The 20,083-nt window shown below is 37.5% G+C and overlaps 2 protein-coding genes across 32 annotated transcripts in view; both read left to right on the top strand.

The window, feature by feature from the left end:
* LOC145894913 (uncharacterized) overlaps nt 1-20,083 on the top strand; it is a 133,325-nt gene that overhangs the window by 75,670 nt on the left and 37,572 nt on the right. For 23 of the 31 annotated variants that reach the window (XM_082983592.1, XM_082983597.1, XM_082983620.1 and 20 more), the window contains one exon: nt 3,249-3,410. The exons of 5 other annotated variants lie outside the window; for them this stretch is intronic. In XM_082983592.1, coding sequence (XP_082839718.1) covers nt 3,249-3,410 — 162 coding nt within the window. Of the gene's footprint in view, nt 1-3,248; nt 3,411-4,405; nt 4,559-4,962; nt 5,111-5,640; nt 6,263-18,407; nt 18,570-20,083 lie in introns of those variants that run through there. 3 more of the 31 variants (XM_082983624.1, XM_082983623.1, XM_082983619.1) reach the window with 3 other exon arrangements.
* Nucleotides 10,466-18,398, top strand: LOC145896189 (uncharacterized). The gene is made up of 11 exons (XM_082985071.1): nt 10,466-10,588; nt 13,591-13,657; nt 13,771-13,849; nt 14,090-14,258; nt 14,807-14,956; nt 15,080-15,199; nt 15,354-15,422; nt 15,577-15,692; nt 16,281-16,333; nt 16,641-16,906; nt 17,199-18,398. The coding sequence occupies exons 1-11, from the start codon at nt 10,466-10,468 to the stop codon at nt 17,313-17,315; spliced, it is 1,329 nt and encodes a 442-aa protein (XP_082841197.1). The 3' UTR covers nt 17,316-18,398.

Raw genomic sequence — 20,083 nt, 5'->3', positions numbered from 1 at the left:
ACACTGGGCAATTCGAGTCAAGCCTATGACGTTCCAGATTTTTTCTCTTTTAAGTGCTCGTGCACGAAACTTACAAATTTGGTGTATCGCAGAAACTGCAAGACTTTCAGCGACGTAATTTACAACAAACAAGAATGTAAACAATAGAGTAATTTAACTAGATAAATTAATAAAAATCTACGATGCCTTGGGAGCAGAGGCGTAAAGTTTTCCACATCACCGGGGTGCGGCGAGTATTAATGCTAACCTTACAAGGTTGTTTGAACGCCATAATATTCAGGTTATAGGATCTTTAATGTTAACCATTTTTATGGCCGGCGAGCTATGTAATCTCCGACCGAAAAACTGGACAAAACTAAACGTGGTTTTAAACAAATGTTTTCGCGGCGAACTCGGTAGTCAATTTTCTCTACACAAACGATAAATTTTTCCTTCCACGTGTGCGTCACAAACGTTTCGCTTGTGTTGCGTTATTGTTGATCGCAAATACGAGACAAACGAAACTGCGTGTTAAGAACGTTTAAACAGCAGTGAAATGCGCCTTCATTTTTGCCACGGTTCAAACCGACGAAAGCCGAAGTCTCGTACTCCACGCCAGTGCTTGGGAGTTTACAAAGCACGCTGTATAACAGGCGGGCGTTCAAACACCTGGAGGCCTTGCAAAATATATAACAACACAACCACACCCTTCGTCACCTTTAGGCGAGAAATCTTGGTTTCGCCACAGAAACGAACCAGTGTGGCCATTCACTAAAATCGCACTCTGCACATAACCAACCTCCTGTTTTTGAGCCTCTTCCTCTGAAACTAAGGTTTCCGCTCTTGTATACAGTGCACGCACTACAACACGCTTGTGGGCGATGGGGTTCGCGAACCGAAACGACAGATACCTGTCGGAATGAGTCAGTTACCAGTATACGTTTGTGCGGAGAGGTCCCCAGTTCTCGCTTTAAATAGAAACATCAAAAAAGTGACATCACCCCGACATATTTACGTTCCATTATAAACTCCTGGTGACGTCACTCCTGTCCGTCCATCTGCTTATGTATACAAGTTCAAAAAAATTCTCTGTAGTTTTCTTCCGTTGAGCAGTTAGGAGTAATTCAAAGGTCTCCTCATCGCCAATGTTGTATTTTCAAATAGCACAAAATAATAGAATGGTTCTAACGTGAAATGAGACTTGCCTTTATAGCAGGAAATTTAATTATCCTTGCGAAATGAGTATTACACGCGTCTGTGCTAAACGCTTGGCCCTAATATTAACCTTCATGCATGACTGATTGCTTGATGACGTGTCCTGGAACATTTCTACGTAGTAGGACTAGTTAAAAATATTTTTTTGAATTATAGCGGGCAGCAGAATTTCAATCCACGAGCCACAGGTTGCACAACCCTAGTTTAGATGAATGTTTTACTTTTACCCAAACTTCAAACAATGCATCTCCAGTGACACCTTCCATATTGCATCTCATGATACCAACACGCATAGTCGTAGGGAGGGGGTACAAGAGGCCCAGGCTCCCAAGCAAAATCTATCAGCTGGAAACCTCGTAAAAAAAAACTTTGCATTCTTTTTTCCATACACAACTGCGTATTCAGTTAAATAATTTTTGGTCCCAATCATATTCAAGTATTATTTAATCAATTTTTGAAGCTCGTGCGAAAAAATTTATTTGATCGACGTTTCTGTCGTCATGCAATCAATCTTTGTTAGGATAAAGTGCGTGAGTGCAAACAACACCGTAAATATAAGAAAGCTCGAAAAAACGCCAAGGGGTGTGGGAAGAAGAAAGACGAAAGGTGTAAGCAAGCCGAAAATGCGAACAACCACACATCTCCACAAGCACACTGGACAATTAGAGTCAAGCCTATAACTTTCAACGATGCCATTTAAAACAAACCAGAATGGAAACAATGACGTAATTTAACTCAATTATTTACTCAATTATTAAGCATTAAAATCAGCGATGCTTTGGGAGTTTACCAGGTGTCGATACACTGCTGGAAAAAATGTCTGCGTTCTAACATTCAGCGTGAATTCATATGCATTTATTCTATAAACATCCGTTTAAACTTGTCATTTTTTTACCCAAAACTGTCGTTTCTCCAAAATTCACCTGTATCTGCGATAAGTTGCGACAACGCTGTGCCCACGGTTGGGCACGTCGCGTTTGTGTTCCTATTGCGTTGTTCGTCAGGCGCTGCCAGTCTCGTCAATGCATACGGCGTCGCAGTCAGCACAGGGTATGCGGTTACACCTCCAGTATCGAACGCATCTCCTTTACGATCTTTGGAAGGCGAAACCAAAGCACGCGATGTAGCATTTCGTAAACCTGGCATTTCTTAAAAATATATGTACAAGCACCCTTCGTCACCTTTAGCCCTCGGTTCTCGCTTTAAATGTAAAAATTAAAAAATGATATCACCCCCACGTATTCCCGTTCCATTGTGAACTCGATACTCGTTTCAATGGAATTCAGGTGTTCAAGCAGAGATTCCACGTCCACTCGACTCCATATTTAAGCATTATCTTCCAAAGTAGAAGCAAGAAAACTATGGTGCACGTGCCAACGCAAAAACACACTTTTAAGGTTTTTAGTAAGATAACGCAATCACACAAACAAGCAATTGTAAAACTCTGCTTTTCGTAAAATAATATGTACAAGCAATGAGGCAATAATGATAAGTGAGTTGCAGACAGTAGTGCACACAAAATGGAATAATGTATGTCTGGCTAGTTAACCCATAGCTGCACTTATGAGACCCGATAGGTCGATGTTTTTTAATATTGTACCAGCAGTTGTATTTGTTTGCGATTTACTGGATTCGACTGGTAAAAGCTAATGAAACCATGGGGCACGCACCGCCGCAAAACATGCGTTTTAGTTTTCGGTAACGCAACACCGTTACACAAGTGTTAAAAGATATTTTTAAAACACAACTGGTACGTTTCATACAGTGCCTAAGCAGCATTCACTACAGTAATTTATAACTTGAGTGATTTCGTAAGCTTTACAATACGTATAGGGGACAATTATTTTCCACTGATTACGTGAGAAAAATGATCTGACGTAAGATTAGGGGTCCGCGGCCAAAAAAGTTTGGGAAAACCTGCTCTAACTGACTGAGCTACCGGAGCTCAACGATTAAATTCACCAAGTGATTGTTCTGCCTCTGTGACGTCATAATTGATAACAATGATATTGTTGACATAAAAACTAATTCCAGTAATTTTTCATTTGTTTCAGATGACGTCGTTGAAACTTGATGGGAACACAGTTGATGATGAAAGTGCATCTGCTATTGCTTCATGTATTCAGTGGATTGAGGATCTGTCTCTGTGGAATTGTATGATGACAAGTGGTGGAATCTGTAAGATTGCAAATTCCGTATCACAACTTAAGAAACCAGTAAGTTGTATGTTAGATTGTGGTTCCCAACCGGTGGTACCCGACGGCATTCCAGATGGTCCTCGAGCACCTTTTCGTAATTTGCGGATATATTTCGAATTTAAATATCGTAAATGGTCCCTAAATGTTCGTTACTTCATCCCCTAGGTTACTTTGTAACACTTAACTAGGTGGTACGCGTCGAAATTGTTTTACCTCCAAGTTGTACGCAACCACAAAAAGGTTGGGAATCACTCACTTAGGGTCATGACACTCTTGGATGATTTGGGGTCGTTCGCCAAACCTAACTTTATTTTGTTTAAGATAAAGTTATATTAAAACAAAAATACTGGTTACACTACTTTGGTTTGAAATCTGTCATCATTTTGGTCGAATCTAAAAGTGTTTTGTCGACAAAAGCGTTCCGCACTAATAATTACCATTTCTCATGCCCTTTATGCACGAACATTCAAACTTCTTCTGGGTTTATATTACAACAGGTTACATAATATTGATAAAAACTTTGTTAGTAGTGTAAGCAAATAAAACTATGGCGCACGCACCGCCGCAAAATATGCGTTTCAGTTTTCGTTGACGTAACACAGTTGCACAAACCGTCTTTTATTAAAAATAGTGAAGGCAAACGATTAAGGTTAACAAATTAGGAAAATTCCTACACAATGTTTGTACACTCCCCTTTATTAAACCCCAGAAGAGCCAATTCAAAATCTTCAATAAGTTTGTTTATTTCTTGTAATAAGCCATTTGATTTTATTGGGTCTCGTGGCATTGCAAGCATATAACTGGGACCATAGTCACAAACGTGTCACTAAGCAGAGATTCCACGTCCACTCGACTCCATATTTAAGCATTATCTTCCAAAGTAGAAGCAAGAAAACTATGGTGCGCTGATGAGACCCGATAGGTCTTTTTTTTGTACTATTTTACCAGCAATTAGATTTGTTTAATGTCACATTTGTCTTAACTAATTTCCTAATTCCACCTTATATTTCCAGATAAGGAAGTTGAATCTTAACGTCAATGAGACACATGGTGATGTGGCAGAAACCTTACTCAAGTGTGTTCACAATATACAAGATGAACTTTTAGTCACTAGTTGGACGATAGATAAAGACTTCAAAGGGAAGTTTCATAACCTGCCAGACCCTGTAAGTATGAAAACTATTTGTTCCACGTACAAACTGTCATTGCTATTTGATACTAACACGATAATAATATGTTTACCTCATGGGTTGTCTTGTATTAAGGCTTGTGTCATGTGCAAGCCTCAGGTTGCCACCACTGGGTTAATATAAAGAAAGTCGACATCACCCAATACCTACCATGTATTTTCAGTTTATGTGGCTTAAGATTTGGAATAAAATCACACAAACAAACTCGACTGAATAGAAGTATTTCATTATGTTTGAGTGAATGTTGCCATTATGGAAATAAGTACACGTCACAAAATATTTGATTCACGACATAATTTTAAATCACAACAAAACTTTCATCAACACTACAGTTATTATAGTTAAACGATGTATGAAATAACCAATCCGTTGCTTTGTAGAAGCCAAAGTTGAAAATTTGGTAAGAAGTGAATCTCTAACTCCTACTCTCCACTTCAATCCATCCCTTATACTTGGGTTTAACAAATGCAAGTAAATGTGATTGATCGATTGGAATTATTTTGTGGAGATCAACTCCCTCCTAAACTGGTAAGAAGTTTTCTTAATGAAGTATCGTCGATGAAACATGAAGTTTGAATATTTCCACTTCGCTTGTTGGTTGTGAACAATCGGCTTAAAAACCCTTGAAAAAATCTCTTGCCCCACCTACTGGCGCATTTTCCGCAAATGTTACACCACAAGGTGGTGCATCAGAGTCAGTCTCGTTTGCATGTTAAGGAAACCATTGTTTGGTTAAGGGCCACGTCCGACGATTTATTTCAACAATCTCAACTGACTTATAGAACCAATAGCGCTTTAACATTTTTACTTTAAATGTTAGTTTTGCCGTAGTTTTCTGCGCTTAGTGGTCGGTTTTTCCTTCAGTACAACTTTGTTTTCAACAAACAATATGACGTAAGATATAAGTGTTTGCAAATTTACGTTTACCAAAAGTCATTTACGGCATTTGGCGTTCACAACGATTTTGAAATCTCAGTTTAGTGTTTCTCGTCGATATCTTGCTAAGATAGAAATGCGCTGAGCTCTGTTGAACGACAAGTAACAATATATTACTTCAGGCTGTTTGCTGCCAGAATCAACAGGGATTTCTGTCACTTCTCACCAATAAACCTTTCTACTTCATGTCACGAAGACGAAACATTCCCAAATGCCTCGTAAATATTCTTCACATTTTTCTGTGCTTTATCCAACTTCTGTGTGTTATTTGTATTTACAATGTACGTATCAATACCGTTTGTCTCCATAACTCTCATTTTTTCTTCTTTGCCAAACATATAAATGCGTCTCTATGTATCTGGTTTCGTTGAAATGGTCGCCAAGTTTTACTGTTTGTGTTGCTTACAATGAAGGACGTCTTTGAAACACGAATATTTTTGTCTCCTGCTCTGAGTTTCGTCTTTACTTCTCTCTTGTGTAAATCCGTCAACAGAGGTTTATCGTACAAAGTTATCCGCCTTCCTAACAATTTTGAACGACAGATTTTGTGACAATACTTTTACTTCCGCACTAAACATTACTTTCAACATTTACGTGCGACTTATATTAATTTTTGACTGATTACAATCGAGTATTTCCACATTACATTGTTTTCTGATACATTATGTCGTGAATTCTTACAACCCTTTGTTTGTTTTTGAACGAAGATTTTTTAATTATTTTGGAATTATTTCGTGGAGATCAACTCCCTCCTAAACTTGGAAGAAGTTTTCCTTTCAAAAATGACAACACGTAAAATTAAAAAAAAAGATTTTGCGTGGCAGGAATTCATTATTCAACAAATCTCACCAGTGGGCATGGTGCCAAAAAATATTCAGCCATAAGGTGGTGCTGCAGACTCGGTGTCTACCATATTTTAAAATAATGTTCCCCAGTTCATTCTAAAGTTGCGCGCGTCGGGTGCGGACGCAAAATGGAGAGGGACAAAACTAGCTACGCTCAGGCAGCTAATAAAAGCAAGGCAGCCAAGTCTTCATTTAAAAGGCCTTGCTGTTTGACTTTTGTGACTGTTACAAAATTACCAAGAGATGAAATATTAAAAATATTTCAAGAAATAAAATATGACTTGAAAAACGTCATTGGCGTGGCAGAAATGAAAGGCACCAAAGTGGATGTAACATGCACATCGAGAGAAAATGTGGTAAAGCTCTATGAAGCATTACAAGGAACAAAAAACATTAAAACGGTACGCCTTTATGAATCTGACCTAATCAATGTGGCTGTTGGTTGGGTGCCCATCCCTTTTCCAAATGAACTAATTGCTGAAGGTCTGAAGGACAGTTATGGGGAAGTAAAAAAGATGTTCCACCGAAAGGACAAAAATAATTTACTTACTGGAATGAGAATTGTGACAATGAAAAAAGAAGACCTGGAAAAAAACCCAATACCAAGTTATATAAATGTGGATGGATTTGAGTTCTATGTCAAGTATAATGGACAAGAATCAACATGCAAGTATTGTGGCAAAATTGGCCACAAACAAAAGGACTGTGAGGTGAGAAAAGAAGACTATCCTGAAATACAATTCGACAAACCAACAAAAGAAACTCAACTACAGCAGAGTTCACGAAAAGCAAGTCACCCTAAAGGCCAGACAAAACAAGGAACTGACCGCTCTGAAAACCAGGAGCAACAAAACGAAATAATTACACGCCCAGAAGCTGACTTGCCCCAAAAATCAACGCCCAAAAGACCACGTGAGAGCACAAGCCCGCAGAATGCTGGAAGGAACAAACTTCCTAAAAGCGTTTCGGACGCTGATTTTATAGTCATATGCCCGAATTGCGAAAAAGAAGGAGGACTACATGCAGAAACAACACAATACTGGTGCTTACATTGCAAGCATCAGTACGTGGTGGTGTATCCATGTTGTTCCGGCAATGCAGAACCGTTTTTAGTAGAAGAGAAAACGAAAAAAACCACATGCTCAGAATGCAGTTTAACGTTGACGTTGATGCCTTGCTGCAACAAATTCCAGCCTGAATACAAACTAGCGAATGGATTATTAGAATGCCACCAATGTGAAAAGACGGCCGTCTCCTGCTCATGCGAAACGTTAAACGCAATCCCCAAACAAGGTATGAGCAAAAATTGTGACAACATGTCATGCGACGTTACAGTGGTGCACTGTGGTTGTGATAAGATTTTTTTGAAAACACTGACTCGCAGCTTACCGTTTAGATGTAACTGTGGTTACGAATTTGAATACGATTTAAATATAGGCCAGGATATTACTGGTTAATACAAAAGTAAGTGCACTCTTATTCTGCAATCATGTTGAAGTTCATAACATACAATGTCGCTGGATTGAAAAATAACCGGAAAAGAAGAAGTGTATTTTATTTGTTGCGCCAGAAAAAGTTTGATATAATTTTGTTACAAGAAACACATTCATCCCCGGGAACCTTAAAAAAATGGGAGTTAGAATGGGGCAATAAAATAGTGGCTTCACACGGCACTACAACCAGTAGAGGCGTCGCTGTTCTGTTTTCAAAAAAACTGTCGTATAAGCAACATAAAGAAATTGTAGATGAAAACGGCCGCTTTATCTATCTGGACATCAGTGTAAATAATATTCGATTTACTATAGGCAACATCTATGGCCCGAATATAGACGACCCAAACTTTTTCAGAAAAACTTTTCAGACTCTTAGCAACGAGTTTGAAAATGATAACATCATAATCGGGGGAGATTTTAACTGCGTCTTTGACAACAACTTGGATAAAGGAGGAAGTTTAACGCCACACAATAATAAGCGTGCTAGTAAAAAATTAATAGAAATAATGCAGGACATTGGATTGTATGACGTCTTTAGAGTTAAAAACCCAAATTCCAAAACCTTCACACGTATCCAAAAAAATCCTTTTTGTGCCACTAGACTTGATTTTATTTTAGTGACCGATAATATTCTGGGAAAGTGTGGGAGCACGGAAGTGATCCCAAGCGTCCGCTCCGATCACAGCATAGTTAAACTAGAAATAAATTTAGATGAAGTAAAGCGGGGTCAAGGTTATTGGAAATTTAATACTTCCCTCCTCGATGACAAAAATTATTGTATCAAAGTTAAAGCGTGGGTGGCAGAGTTTCTACGTTTCAATGACAATGGAACTGTATCACCACAAACACTTTGGGAATCCCTAAAATGTAATCTGCGAGGACATACGATTAAATTCTCCAGCGTAAAATGTAAACAAACCAGTGCAAAACAAAAAGAAATTGAGACAAGACTCGAAAGTTTAAACATAGCACCTCAGCCACACGATAAAGCGACGACCATGTTAAGGCAAGAACTGAAGGATAAGTATGATTGTCTTATTGAAGACAAAACTAAAAGTGCTATTGTGAGAAGCAGAGTACGTTGGGCTGAATACGGGGGAAAAAATAATTCATATTTTTTAAATCTTGAAAAAAGACGTATGGAGAAAAAGTCAATAACTAGATTAATGCATAAAGATGACATACAAACCGATCAAACTGCGATTCTACAGCAACTCGCAGAATATTTTGAAAATCTTTATAAAAAAGAAACTAACCCAGCGCAAACGAATAAAAACGTGAAACACTATATGGACACAATTCCCACGCCAGTGTTAAGCGACGTTGATCGCGAGTCATGTGATTGTGAGGTTACTCCCGCAGAATGCCTGAGGGCTTTAAAATCAATGAAAAACAATAAGTCGCCTGGACTAGATGGGTTTCCAGCTGAGTTTTACAAAAAGTTCTGGGAATGTTTGAACGGCAAAATGGTAGAGGCATTTAACTACGCTTGTAAAATTGGATCCTTTTCTGGACAAATGGCCTGGGGGGTTGTTACCTTGTTGCCTAAGCCTGGAAAAAACCCATTGTACCCGGAGAGTTATAGACCTATAACCTTATTAAATGCTGATTACAAAATTGCAGCAAAAACTATTAATATGCGAATAAAAAAGATTCTCCCCTCAGTAATTTCGAAAGAGCAAGTTGGTTTTGTAAAAAGCAGATATATTGGGGACAATATCAGACTTCTGTTTGATGTTATGGACTATGTAAAGCAAGCGGGAGAGTCTGCGGCTTTACTCTTTTTGGATATTTACAAAGCTTTTGATTCCCTTAGCTGGAACTTTATAAAAATAGCCTTAAAAAAGTTTGGGTTTGGACACATTTTGATTAAGTGGGTTGAAACTTTTTACGCCGAAGCAAAATGTTTGGTCATAAATAATAATCACATGTCCAACGCTTTTGATGTGCAGAGAGGAGTGAGGCAGGGTGACCCGCTATCACCAACTCTATTTGTGATATGTATAGAATTTTTAAATTTGTCCATACAAAATAACAAAAGGATAGCGGGCGTAAACATAGGTCAACAGGAAATTAAGGTTGCGTTATTTGCAGATGATACGTTAATCTTTCTCGATGGAAAGGAAAGCAGTTTCAAAGAAGCTTTTAACGAACTTAACCGCTTTGGTAATTATTCAGGGTGTTATGTGAACATGGCAAAATCCAATGCAATGTACTTCGGGAAAAATATAATGACCAAACCAAAATACTTTTTATCGGAAGGACTTCTGTGGCCTGACAACCACATAAAGTACTTGGGAGTTAAAATCCCAGTCAACTTGTATAAACCTGAAATTTTCGACATAAATTTTGGATCGATTCTAAAAGAAGTGTCAATTGCGACAAAACCCTGGCTGGCAAAATCCCTTTCACTTTTAGGGAGAGTTACGATATTAAAAGCATTAATAATACCCAAACTACTGTATAAAATAAGTGTCATTCCGGTTACCATTCCCATAAGTTTTATAAAATCCATTAAAAAAAAACTGTTTACATTTATCTGGGGATCAAACTGGGAGAGAGTAAGCAGAAATGTTTTATCCGGAAAGATTGAAGAAGGGGGAATAGATATGGTAGACATTGAGTCGTACATAAAAGCACAAAGATTTTCTTGGATACGAAAAATTTTGAACCCGAATTTTATGGCCCCATGGAAAACTGTCGAAACAAATATAACATCCGTAAACAAAATGGTATGCATTGCATGCAGTGATATCACGGCAAACAGCAAAATTATTAAAGCAGCAACCCCATTAAGTACATTCTGGGTGGCCCTTAGGGAGTGGCGTGATTGTTTACATGCGGCGGAAGGCAACAAATCCGTTTATAACAAAGTACTATGGTATAATAGAGAAATAAAGATTAAAGGAAAACCAATCGCTTTTGATGAATTCATACGAAGCGGTATATTAGAATACCACCAAATCATTGACGAATCCCTGCAATATTGCCATTTCAAACAACTACAGACTAGAGGGCTTGAAGATTTAAGCAAAAATTATACAGATTACCTTAAGCTCATAAAAGCCATACCAACAAAATGGGAAACAAATTACGACATAGAAATAGATAGATCAACTATTTTAACCCGCCTTAGAGACTATGTAAATGAAAAGTTTTATTCAGCAAAACAAGTTTACGAATATTATGCTTCAAAAATTAGAAAACCCCCAAGAAAGCAGCAAAATAAATGGGCAATCACCACCAAATTGATCCTAACGGAAGCCCACTGGCACTCGATATATATAAATAATTTTAAATGCACCCTGGAAACGAAATTAAGATCTTTTCAAATTAAAGTAAATTTGAGGGCATTAGTAATGAACGACGTGTTATTTGGCTTCGGACTGGTAGACACGGGTGAATGTGTTTTTTGTGGACTAGAAACAGAAACAATTTATCATATATTGTGTATGTGTGTTAATGTTGCAAATTTTTGGGAAGATGTTAGTGCTTGGCTAGATGCCAAATTAATGGAAAAAATTGTTATCACCGATAAACTCAAACTTTTTGGTACAGAAAATGGAAGTACGAACCGGGAAAAACTAATCAATTTAATTTTATTAATAGCAAGATTTTGTATTTACAAATGTAAAGTGGCCAAAGTGCAACCCTGTTTTACTATGTTTCGACGGCAAGTACAGCAAGTTAGAGCAGCAGAAAAAAAAACTGCATTAAGAACTAATAAAGTGAATGAATTTAAATTGAAATGGAATACTTTGTAATTTAATGTTGATGTGTGTAGTAGCGTATGTTTCTTGAGCTCGTGTTTTGTTTCTCTTTTCTCTGTCGTTGTTGTAGTTGTTGCAATAATAATAATAATAAAAAAAAAAAAAAAAAAAAAAAAAAAAAAAAATGTTCCCCAGTTTGAAGGCAGAAACAAGTTTGCTTCTGCATGATCATAATTTTGTCAACGTCATCAGCAACGATATAGTTTACTGATCACACTCTGTTCGATTCAGGTCGGCTCCAGGAACATAACAATATTGCATTTTTGCACTAATTAGTATTGGTAATAAATTCGTTGCAAAATCAACTCTACACTAGGTGTGTTGGGTTTACTTGTAGCGTGAAGGCGTGTAGAGTTCTAATACATAATATAGGTGTAATAAACGTTACCACAAGCCGTAAAATATTTTGCGAGTAACCTCCAACGGAAAGTGCTGAAGTTTCAATGGTTTTGTTTAACATAAAAACCTCAACAGTTTCTAAGGACCTGTGCAGTGGGGCGATCCTGTCAATCATGCCTTTGTATGAAACATTACCACTTCCTAAGGTTATTTATTACAACAGTATCACCAAGAAAAGGATGTAAAATGTTTCAGTGTTTCCGGTACTTTCCGGGAATAAAAGTAGGAATAATTAGAGTTGGATAAAAATGCGGCCTTTGGTTGAGTGTGTTGTGTTGTATACTTTGTAGCGTGAAAGCGGTACTTCTGAAAACTTCCTTATAGTTGCAGTCGCAAGGTGTGTTGAAAAAATCAAAGGTGGGTGTGAAACTTAAAACTTGTGGTGAAATTTTGAGTTACCCTCGTGCTTTCCGCCGCCTTCGGAATCTTCTTCGATCGACGGAAGAAAATTGTTGAGAACTACTTTTATGGTGGCAGAAAGAAGTCACCAGTAAGTCCAAACATAAAATTTAAGATTCCTCTAAAGTCCACGGTAAAGAAGTAGTTTTACCAACATCGTTTGTGACGCAGTTAGAAAGTTTGCGTTTCATAACCAATGTTTTTTATACCTACTTTGAAGTCTATCAAAGGTACAAGAATGTAAGACTTCACTAAGGAAATGGATGGTTGTGTATTTTTGGCCTGCACTGGTTTGCAAAATATGAGCGTGAATAGAAATATGGCTTTTCAATTCAATTATTGGTTTAGAGTTAGTAATTGGTAGAGGTATAACTGAAGCTTACCCTTGTTAGAGAGTTAATACCAGTAATGGGATTTATAGTAACTAGTGACCAGTCTACAACCATACAAAACCAATAAAGTCGTTTTACAGTGCTGCCCGGTCAGACCCTTTTCGTTGCGATATACTTTATAGGTCTTTAAAAACTCAATGGTAATGTGATCTAAATGCTCTAAGCCTAATCTACGCCAATTTTTAAAAAAATCTATGGCCTGGAACATTATTAAATTGGTACTTCTATGCAGAGCCCCAAATGCTCGCAGTGTACGCTTTGACGAACGGAAAATACTACTACACCGGGTCACGAAGTTTTTTCCAAACCTGATCCACATATAAGTATGTGTAAAACAGAAATCTCTGCAAATTTTAATGATTAGGCGTGAACAGGGGCACCGCCTGTTATTTTTGTTTATAAATATAGGTCAAAATACTACACAAAATCGTAGCTTTAATATTCGCACAGATTTCTGTGTTACGTAGGCTTATATGTGGATCAAGTTTGGTAAAAACTTTGTGACCCGGTGTAAAAGTATCTTCCTTGACGAACAATGCTGGGATTCACACAGCGTGACCGCGGTCAAACCCATTTCGTTGCGATATACTTTATAGGTGTTTTAAGATTGCAATTACATAAGTATGGATATTATTTTATAAATATTGGAGATCTTGTTGATCAATTTTGTTACGAGTTAATTTATAATTTGATTGAACACAATCGTCGTGTTCACTCATGCGTGAAATAATTTCGCTTTTAACCAATTTCCATTTCGCCGAAATAAATTTTTAGGACTTCATAATAATAAAAAGAGACCGTGATCCAGTCGACTACGAAAGATCAGTCCGATCCGTTTTTGGTAAGTATTGTGGACTCTGTGTATATTACATATATCTTACATTCATGCATTTTTTTCCTCTGTCGGTTATGTCCGTTTTTTACAGTAATGGTTTGACATAAAGTTGTTTTCAGTTGGCAATATTCCTTATGAGTCAACGGAAGAGGAGCTGGAAGACATTTTTAATGAAGTTGGCAACGTCATTAGTTTTCGGTATGTGCTTTTGTATGGTGTGACTGCAGGCATTTGCGAGTATAGTCAGACTCATTAATTTATATTATTATTGTGTAAGCAGATGGCAACTGTTCTGACCTATAAGGTCTCATCAGTGCAGCTGGTGTGACTATCAGACGACTTTGCTGACCAAACGGCCAAGCAATGACTTCCGTATGCAGCTTACACGTTTCATATTATTGACCTCACTTTGCTTATTATATGTTTATATTAATGTAGCCTCGTATTTGACCGCGAGTCTGGCAAACCAAAAGGATATGGATTTGCTGAGTATCAAGATCAGGAGACTGCCATGAGTGCGATGAGAAATCTTAATGGAAGGGAGTTATACGGTCGACCACTGAGAGTTGATCATGCAACAAGTGAAAAGAACCGCAATAACTTTCAGGTATGGATAATTGCTGTTAATTTGCACTAAGTGTTAATGTAAACTGTACTCTTTGCAATTATATATATACTGCAACATTAATTCGATGTCTGATGCAATTTAACCTAATCTTGTTTTGCCTTTGGAACATTTTCATCCAGATATTTAGCTATATTATGCATTGGGTCTTGTCATTTGAATTTACATGTGGATTGAAAAAAAATTTCAGCGAAAAATAGTTTTGGAGAAAATGAGGGCAAATAACCAGTGATGTCAGTCTTATGCAAATAAAACTTGCAAACATAAGGAATAAATACTCCTTGTAGATTTATAATTACTGTGTAAGTGCAATGAATCATTCCTCATGCATTGTTCGAGTAAAAGTTTGAGAACCAATGCATTAGCTAGGTCACCACCATAGGTATGTATTTATGCATGGCAGACGAAACGTCAGGAAAATGAAGGATGATAATTTATGCCAGGAGAGGAGTTCTGTTTAAATTGTAGTGTGCCTGACAGCAAAATCAGCACAATATTTATGATGTCCAATCATTGTGTTTTGTTCACAGGAAGAAGTAAACCACTTCAGGGCCATGGGTCCCCCAGTGGAGTCGGAATACGGGGAACCAACTCCATCTCAAGATTCCCCAGAAGCTATCAGCAAAGCTGTTGCAAGCCTCCCCCCTGAACAAATGTTTGAGCTCATGAAACAAATGAAGGCAACATATTTTTTTGTTGTTTTTCTTCAGAATTAATCTTAGAATGTATATGTTTCAAAACATCCATGAGAACTTTACAAGAATATTGGGATTTTGCTAAACTGTGCTTTTGAACTGTTGTAGCAATGCATTCAAAACAACCCAGTAGAGGCCAGAAACATGCTGCTTCAAAACCCACAACTGGCATATGCTTTGTTGCAAGCTCAAGTTGTTATGAGGATTGTGGATCCAGAAATTGCCATGGTAACGAAACAGCTATAATAAAATATTCAAAAGAAAGAACTAAATATTTTGTTGAAATTGAAAATTATATTATAATGTTGAAACAATGAAAAAAATATTTGAATATTGTGCATTTATTATTTTTTTTACCTACTAACACTACTTCTACGTGTAGAAAATGCTGCACAGACAAAATCCAGTTCAACCTCTCATTCCAGCGTCTGAAGGTCCTCGTCCAGAATCCGTAAGCAAATTTTTGTCACCAAAGTTTTGTGTTTGCTTTTAAGAAATGTATTTTGTCTTATGCAATGGAAGAAATGTATTTGTCATTATCGCTATCCACAGCTAATTTATATGATATGTTTCATAAATTGATCCAGTTGTTGTAATGATTGTAGGACGCAAGGCCCAATGGCAGTGCACTGCCTGGGCTCGGAGGTGGCCAGGATGGTGAACGCATGAGAGAGCCCCCACCTGGTAGGGGACATCCAATGGAAGTTGGTCCAGGAGATAGGTGGGAATTAAACTGTTTAATCTGGTAGTGATACTATGCAACTGCAAAGAGTTTTCCATGGGCTATTATGTTGGACATAGAAGGGCATTATTTGGCCTGAGAAATATGTACTCTTCTTTACTATGGTATCTTTTTGATATTTTTTATAAACAAGATCGTAGGAGTGGGCAACTTTTTCCGCTTGTGGGTCAAAAAGTATCAAAAATTTGGGATTGAACCACATGAGTAAATGTGTACAAAGAGATTTTACACAACATTTATAAACTAACAGACTTGTAATTATTAATGCTTAGAGGCTGTAACTGAAAAGCATACAAAAAATGGCAGCCTGACCCAACAGTGATTTTACCAAAGTCCCCAGTTTGCTCATATCCGACATAAATGAACAATAAATTTGGTGAAGTTGCATGGACACTGATCAACTATTGGTTGTATTAAGTCTGGCAAACATAAAATTGACAATGGAAAATGTTTACTTATAGATAATATTTGCCACAGTTAAAACATCATGCTTCTGTAAAATTTTCTGATGTTGGCAAAAACATGCTATGGGGATCATGGTATGGGTGACCCAATGGATCGTCACAGACCACCACATATGGATGAAGGTTTTGGTCGAGGATTTCCACCCAATCCAAGAGGTAGAATGACCACATTCTTACATGGAGATTAGTTGTGAAAATCAATTAGTTCTTGTCTTCGCTGGTTTAAGAAGTGCAAAGGTCAAAAATACACAGACAAATTTTGCGCTACCTGTGTCCAATTAGTGTTTCTAAAGCAATGTGTTTTTACACTAAAATGGGCCACTGACTAGAAATCATGAATATAATTATTTTCTGGTGTATTTTACAAGTACTTTGCTGACTACTGTGACACTAACACCAAGAGGGTGTCTGCAGGCCTTACAGTTTATAACACATTATGTTAACTTGTAATTGTTGCCACTAGATGAGCGGGGCTTTCCCGATCGTGGGCCTCCAGAACGCGGTAACTCGCATGAGCGGGGGCGTTCATCTCTGGAACGAGGATTGTCTCCAAAAGATCATCCAATGGATCGTGGAGGAAGACCTCCGATGGATCGTCCAGAATTGGGTGGGGATCCTGCACGACATCCTCCGCCACCACGGGAAAGAAGCGATCCAAGAAGAGGAAGACCTCCTCCTGCTCAGGAGGATGCCCCTATGGATCCATCTGCAGAACAGGATCAGGAAAAGGTTCGTTGTTGCATTGTGATACAAATTGGAAGTTCGATTATTGTGGAAATGAATAGTGAATGTATGTTTTATATTTTTTGCATCAACTGAAGTTCTGTATTTGTATATGTACAAAGTGTCAGCCCACAATCAATCTTAGACACATGCCCAAATCTAAAAACAACTTTGGTCAAATTGTGAATAAAATGTGTAGTTTTGTGGTCAATGTTTTCGTTCACTTTTAACACTTAAAAAGTCAATCAAATATATATTGGGATAAAAAGGTTAAAATTTTGCCATCATGTGTTTCCAGGCCGCTCTGATCATGCAAGTCCTCCAGTTAACTCCAGAACAGATCCGGATGCTCCCTGATGAGCAGAGGCGCAGCATCCTTGCTCTCAAGGATCAGTTGCAAGGAGGAAGGCCATGAAGATCGTTGCCACAGAAACATTCTTTCTTTTTGAGAAAACTGCGAAAAAAGTTTCAGATGTAGTTGTCGTGGATGCGACGGATTTGGTTCCAATGCCATTTACATGTTGGTGCCGATTAAAACGTATCAACTGTTTGTTTTACAACTATAACCATGGGTCAGTTGTATGGTGAGTTCGATGCCATTATTTTCCATGCGATCACAACATAATCGCCTAGGTAATCATTGTCGTGCAAAAAATTTTAAGTGGATTTAATTTTACAACTGTATTTAAACAACAATTTTAGGAAAAGTCAATAGGGTGGCATCGGGCAACTGTAAATGTAAAATATTTTGTTTGTATTTTTATCGACTACGTAAATGTGTATTTATTCATATCGTTATTTGGTTTCAAATACTTCCAAGGTACGAATCCTTTTAATTGGCTAATGTGGTTAATTGCATAGTGCTCGTAAATTCTGAACCATAGGCTATCCTTTTTTAAGAAAATACTTCAGCGAATCACATACCGCTCAACACATAATTGCACAAAATTTACCGGCTGACCACATAAAAAAGCTTGACAAGTTTGCAATTTACCGGATTCGATTGGGAAAAGCTAATAAAACTATGGCGCATGCACCACCGCAAAACATTCGTTACAGTTTTGGTAACGTAACGCAGTTACTCATTCCATATTTTATTTCAAAAATAGCGCAAACGCAGGCATTGGTTGTTTGTAAAGCTCGATCACTCACAAGTAACAGTAATACAAAAGATCAACATAGGAAAATTTCTGATAGAATATTTGTACACTTAACAAACCTAGAAGGGCTAATCCAAAACTTTAATAAGTTTGTTTATTTCTTGTAATAAGCCATTTGATTTTATTGGGTATTGCGGCATTGCAAGCATATAACTGTGACCAAAGTCACAAACGTGTTACTAAGTTGGAGCCATGTGTAATTTGGGTTCTTTCCCTAACTGACTGAGCTACCGTAGCTCAACAAATAAATTTACCCTGTCATTGATCTGTCTCTGAGACGTCATAATTGATACAATGATGTATTGTTGACATAAAAACTGATTCCAGGAATTTTTCATTTGTTTCAGATGACGTCGTTGTATCTTGATAGAAACACAGTTGATGATGAAAGTGCATCTGCTATTGCTTCATGTATTCAGTGGATTGAGAATCTGTCTCTGGGAAGTTGTAAGATGACAAGTGTTGGAATCTGTAAGATTGCAAATTCCATATCACAACTTGAGAAACCAGTAAGTTGTATGTTAGACCAGTGGTTTCCAAACATTTTAGGGTCACGACTAGTGATGTTCACAGTTCCAAATTATCCGGCCCGGCCAGATCCGGATAGTTGTCAATCAAATCCGGCCGGATAATTTGGATCCGGCAGTTTGTAAACACCGTTTCGTGTATTTTATCAGTATGGCAAAAATGTTTGATTGCCAAACAGAATGCAATGTTAAGGTTAGCTTATCATAAGTGGAACAAATAAACGTGGTCATTTATTAATATGGTATAACACGTCACGAAAAACCTAAATAACAAACAACAGAAAAAACGGAAGTTGGCGAGTATCAGTAATTTGCGAAATGTTTGTCTGTTTTTAGGACAAAAATGCTTTCCTAACTATCCGGTAAAATTAAGTGTATTATCCGGCCGGGTCGGGTATTAAAAATTGGTCAATATCCGGCCGGGTCCGGGTACCCGGATCCGGCGGAGGACATCACTAGTCACGACACACTTGGATGATCTGGAACCACACCTAATGTTATTATGTTTAAAAAAGTTAAATTAAAACAAAAATACTGGTTGCACTACCTTGGTTTGAATTTCAATCTTCATTCTGGCAGAATCAAAAAAAAATTTTATCCAAAGCGTTCCGCACCAATGACTACCATTTCACGATAACTTGTAACACGAACATTCAAACTTTTTCTGGGTTTATATTATAACAGGTGACATAATATTGATGAAAACTTTGTTAGCAGTGATTTCTCACAAATTATAATGTTGAATTATTTTGCAATGCTAAGTGTTCCATCAGAATGACTTCAAACACCGGGCATTTCACACTGTTTGCTTTATCTGGGATCTCTACTGATTTTAAATACTCTTACGCTAATCTGCACCAAATTCTTGAAATTTCGGGATATTTTTAAAATAACTGTTGAGCGGAAAGTGGTTTGGCACTTGATTGAAAGTGACGTCACCCCCAAAGCAAAAGCGTGAAAAGGCCTGTGTTTGGAAGTCATTCTGATTGATTACTTTGGACTTCAACATCGTTATTTGTGTGAAAAAACGTTTTTTTAACAAATTTTAATGTTTGGATCCAGTAAGTGCAGACTTCCAAGCAATAACTATTACCTTGAGCATTTAAAATTTACTTAGGGTGGCATCGGGCAACTTCAGATAAAAAAATGATGTTTTATTGACATTTTTCATTGACTACAAAAATGCGTATTCATTCATATCTGTATTTGGTACCAAATATATTAAAGACCTTACTTCAAAGTAAAACAAATAAAACAATGTCGCACGCACCACCGCAAAACATGCGTTTCGGTTTTCGGTGACGTAAGCAGTTACACAAACCGTCTTTTATTGGAAAAATAGCGCAGTCGCAAGCATTTGTAGTGTGTAAAGCTCGATCACAAGAAACAGTAATACTTAAGCTCAACATACGAATACGAATATTCCTTGAACATAAATTTGTACACTACCCTTCATAAACAAAACTAAAAGGGGGAATTCAAAAATAAGTTTGTTT

This window comes from Ascidia mentula, chromosome 3 (assembly GCF_947561715.1).
Source record: "Ascidia mentula chromosome 3, kaAscMent1.1, whole genome shotgun sequence".
Lineage (NCBI taxonomy): Eukaryota > Metazoa > Chordata > Ascidiacea > Phlebobranchia > Ascidiidae > Ascidia > Ascidia mentula.
This window is presented reverse-complemented; position numbering and strand designations above follow the sequence as displayed.

Excerpts from the sequence above, each read along its gene's own strand:
- LOC145896189 (XM_082985071.1), top strand. The coding sequence starts at position 10,466 with ATGGTAGACATTGAGTCGTACATAAAAGCACAAAGATTTTCTTGGATA. Across the intron at positions 10,589-13,590 it reads TAACATCCGTAAACAAAATG|GACTTCATAATAATAAAAAG; the intron begins GTATGCATTGCA and ends ATAAATTTTTAG. Across the intron at positions 13,658-13,770 it reads ATCAGTCCGATCCGTTTTTG|TTGGCAATATTCCTTATGAG; the intron begins GTAAGTATTGTG and ends AGTTGTTTTCAG.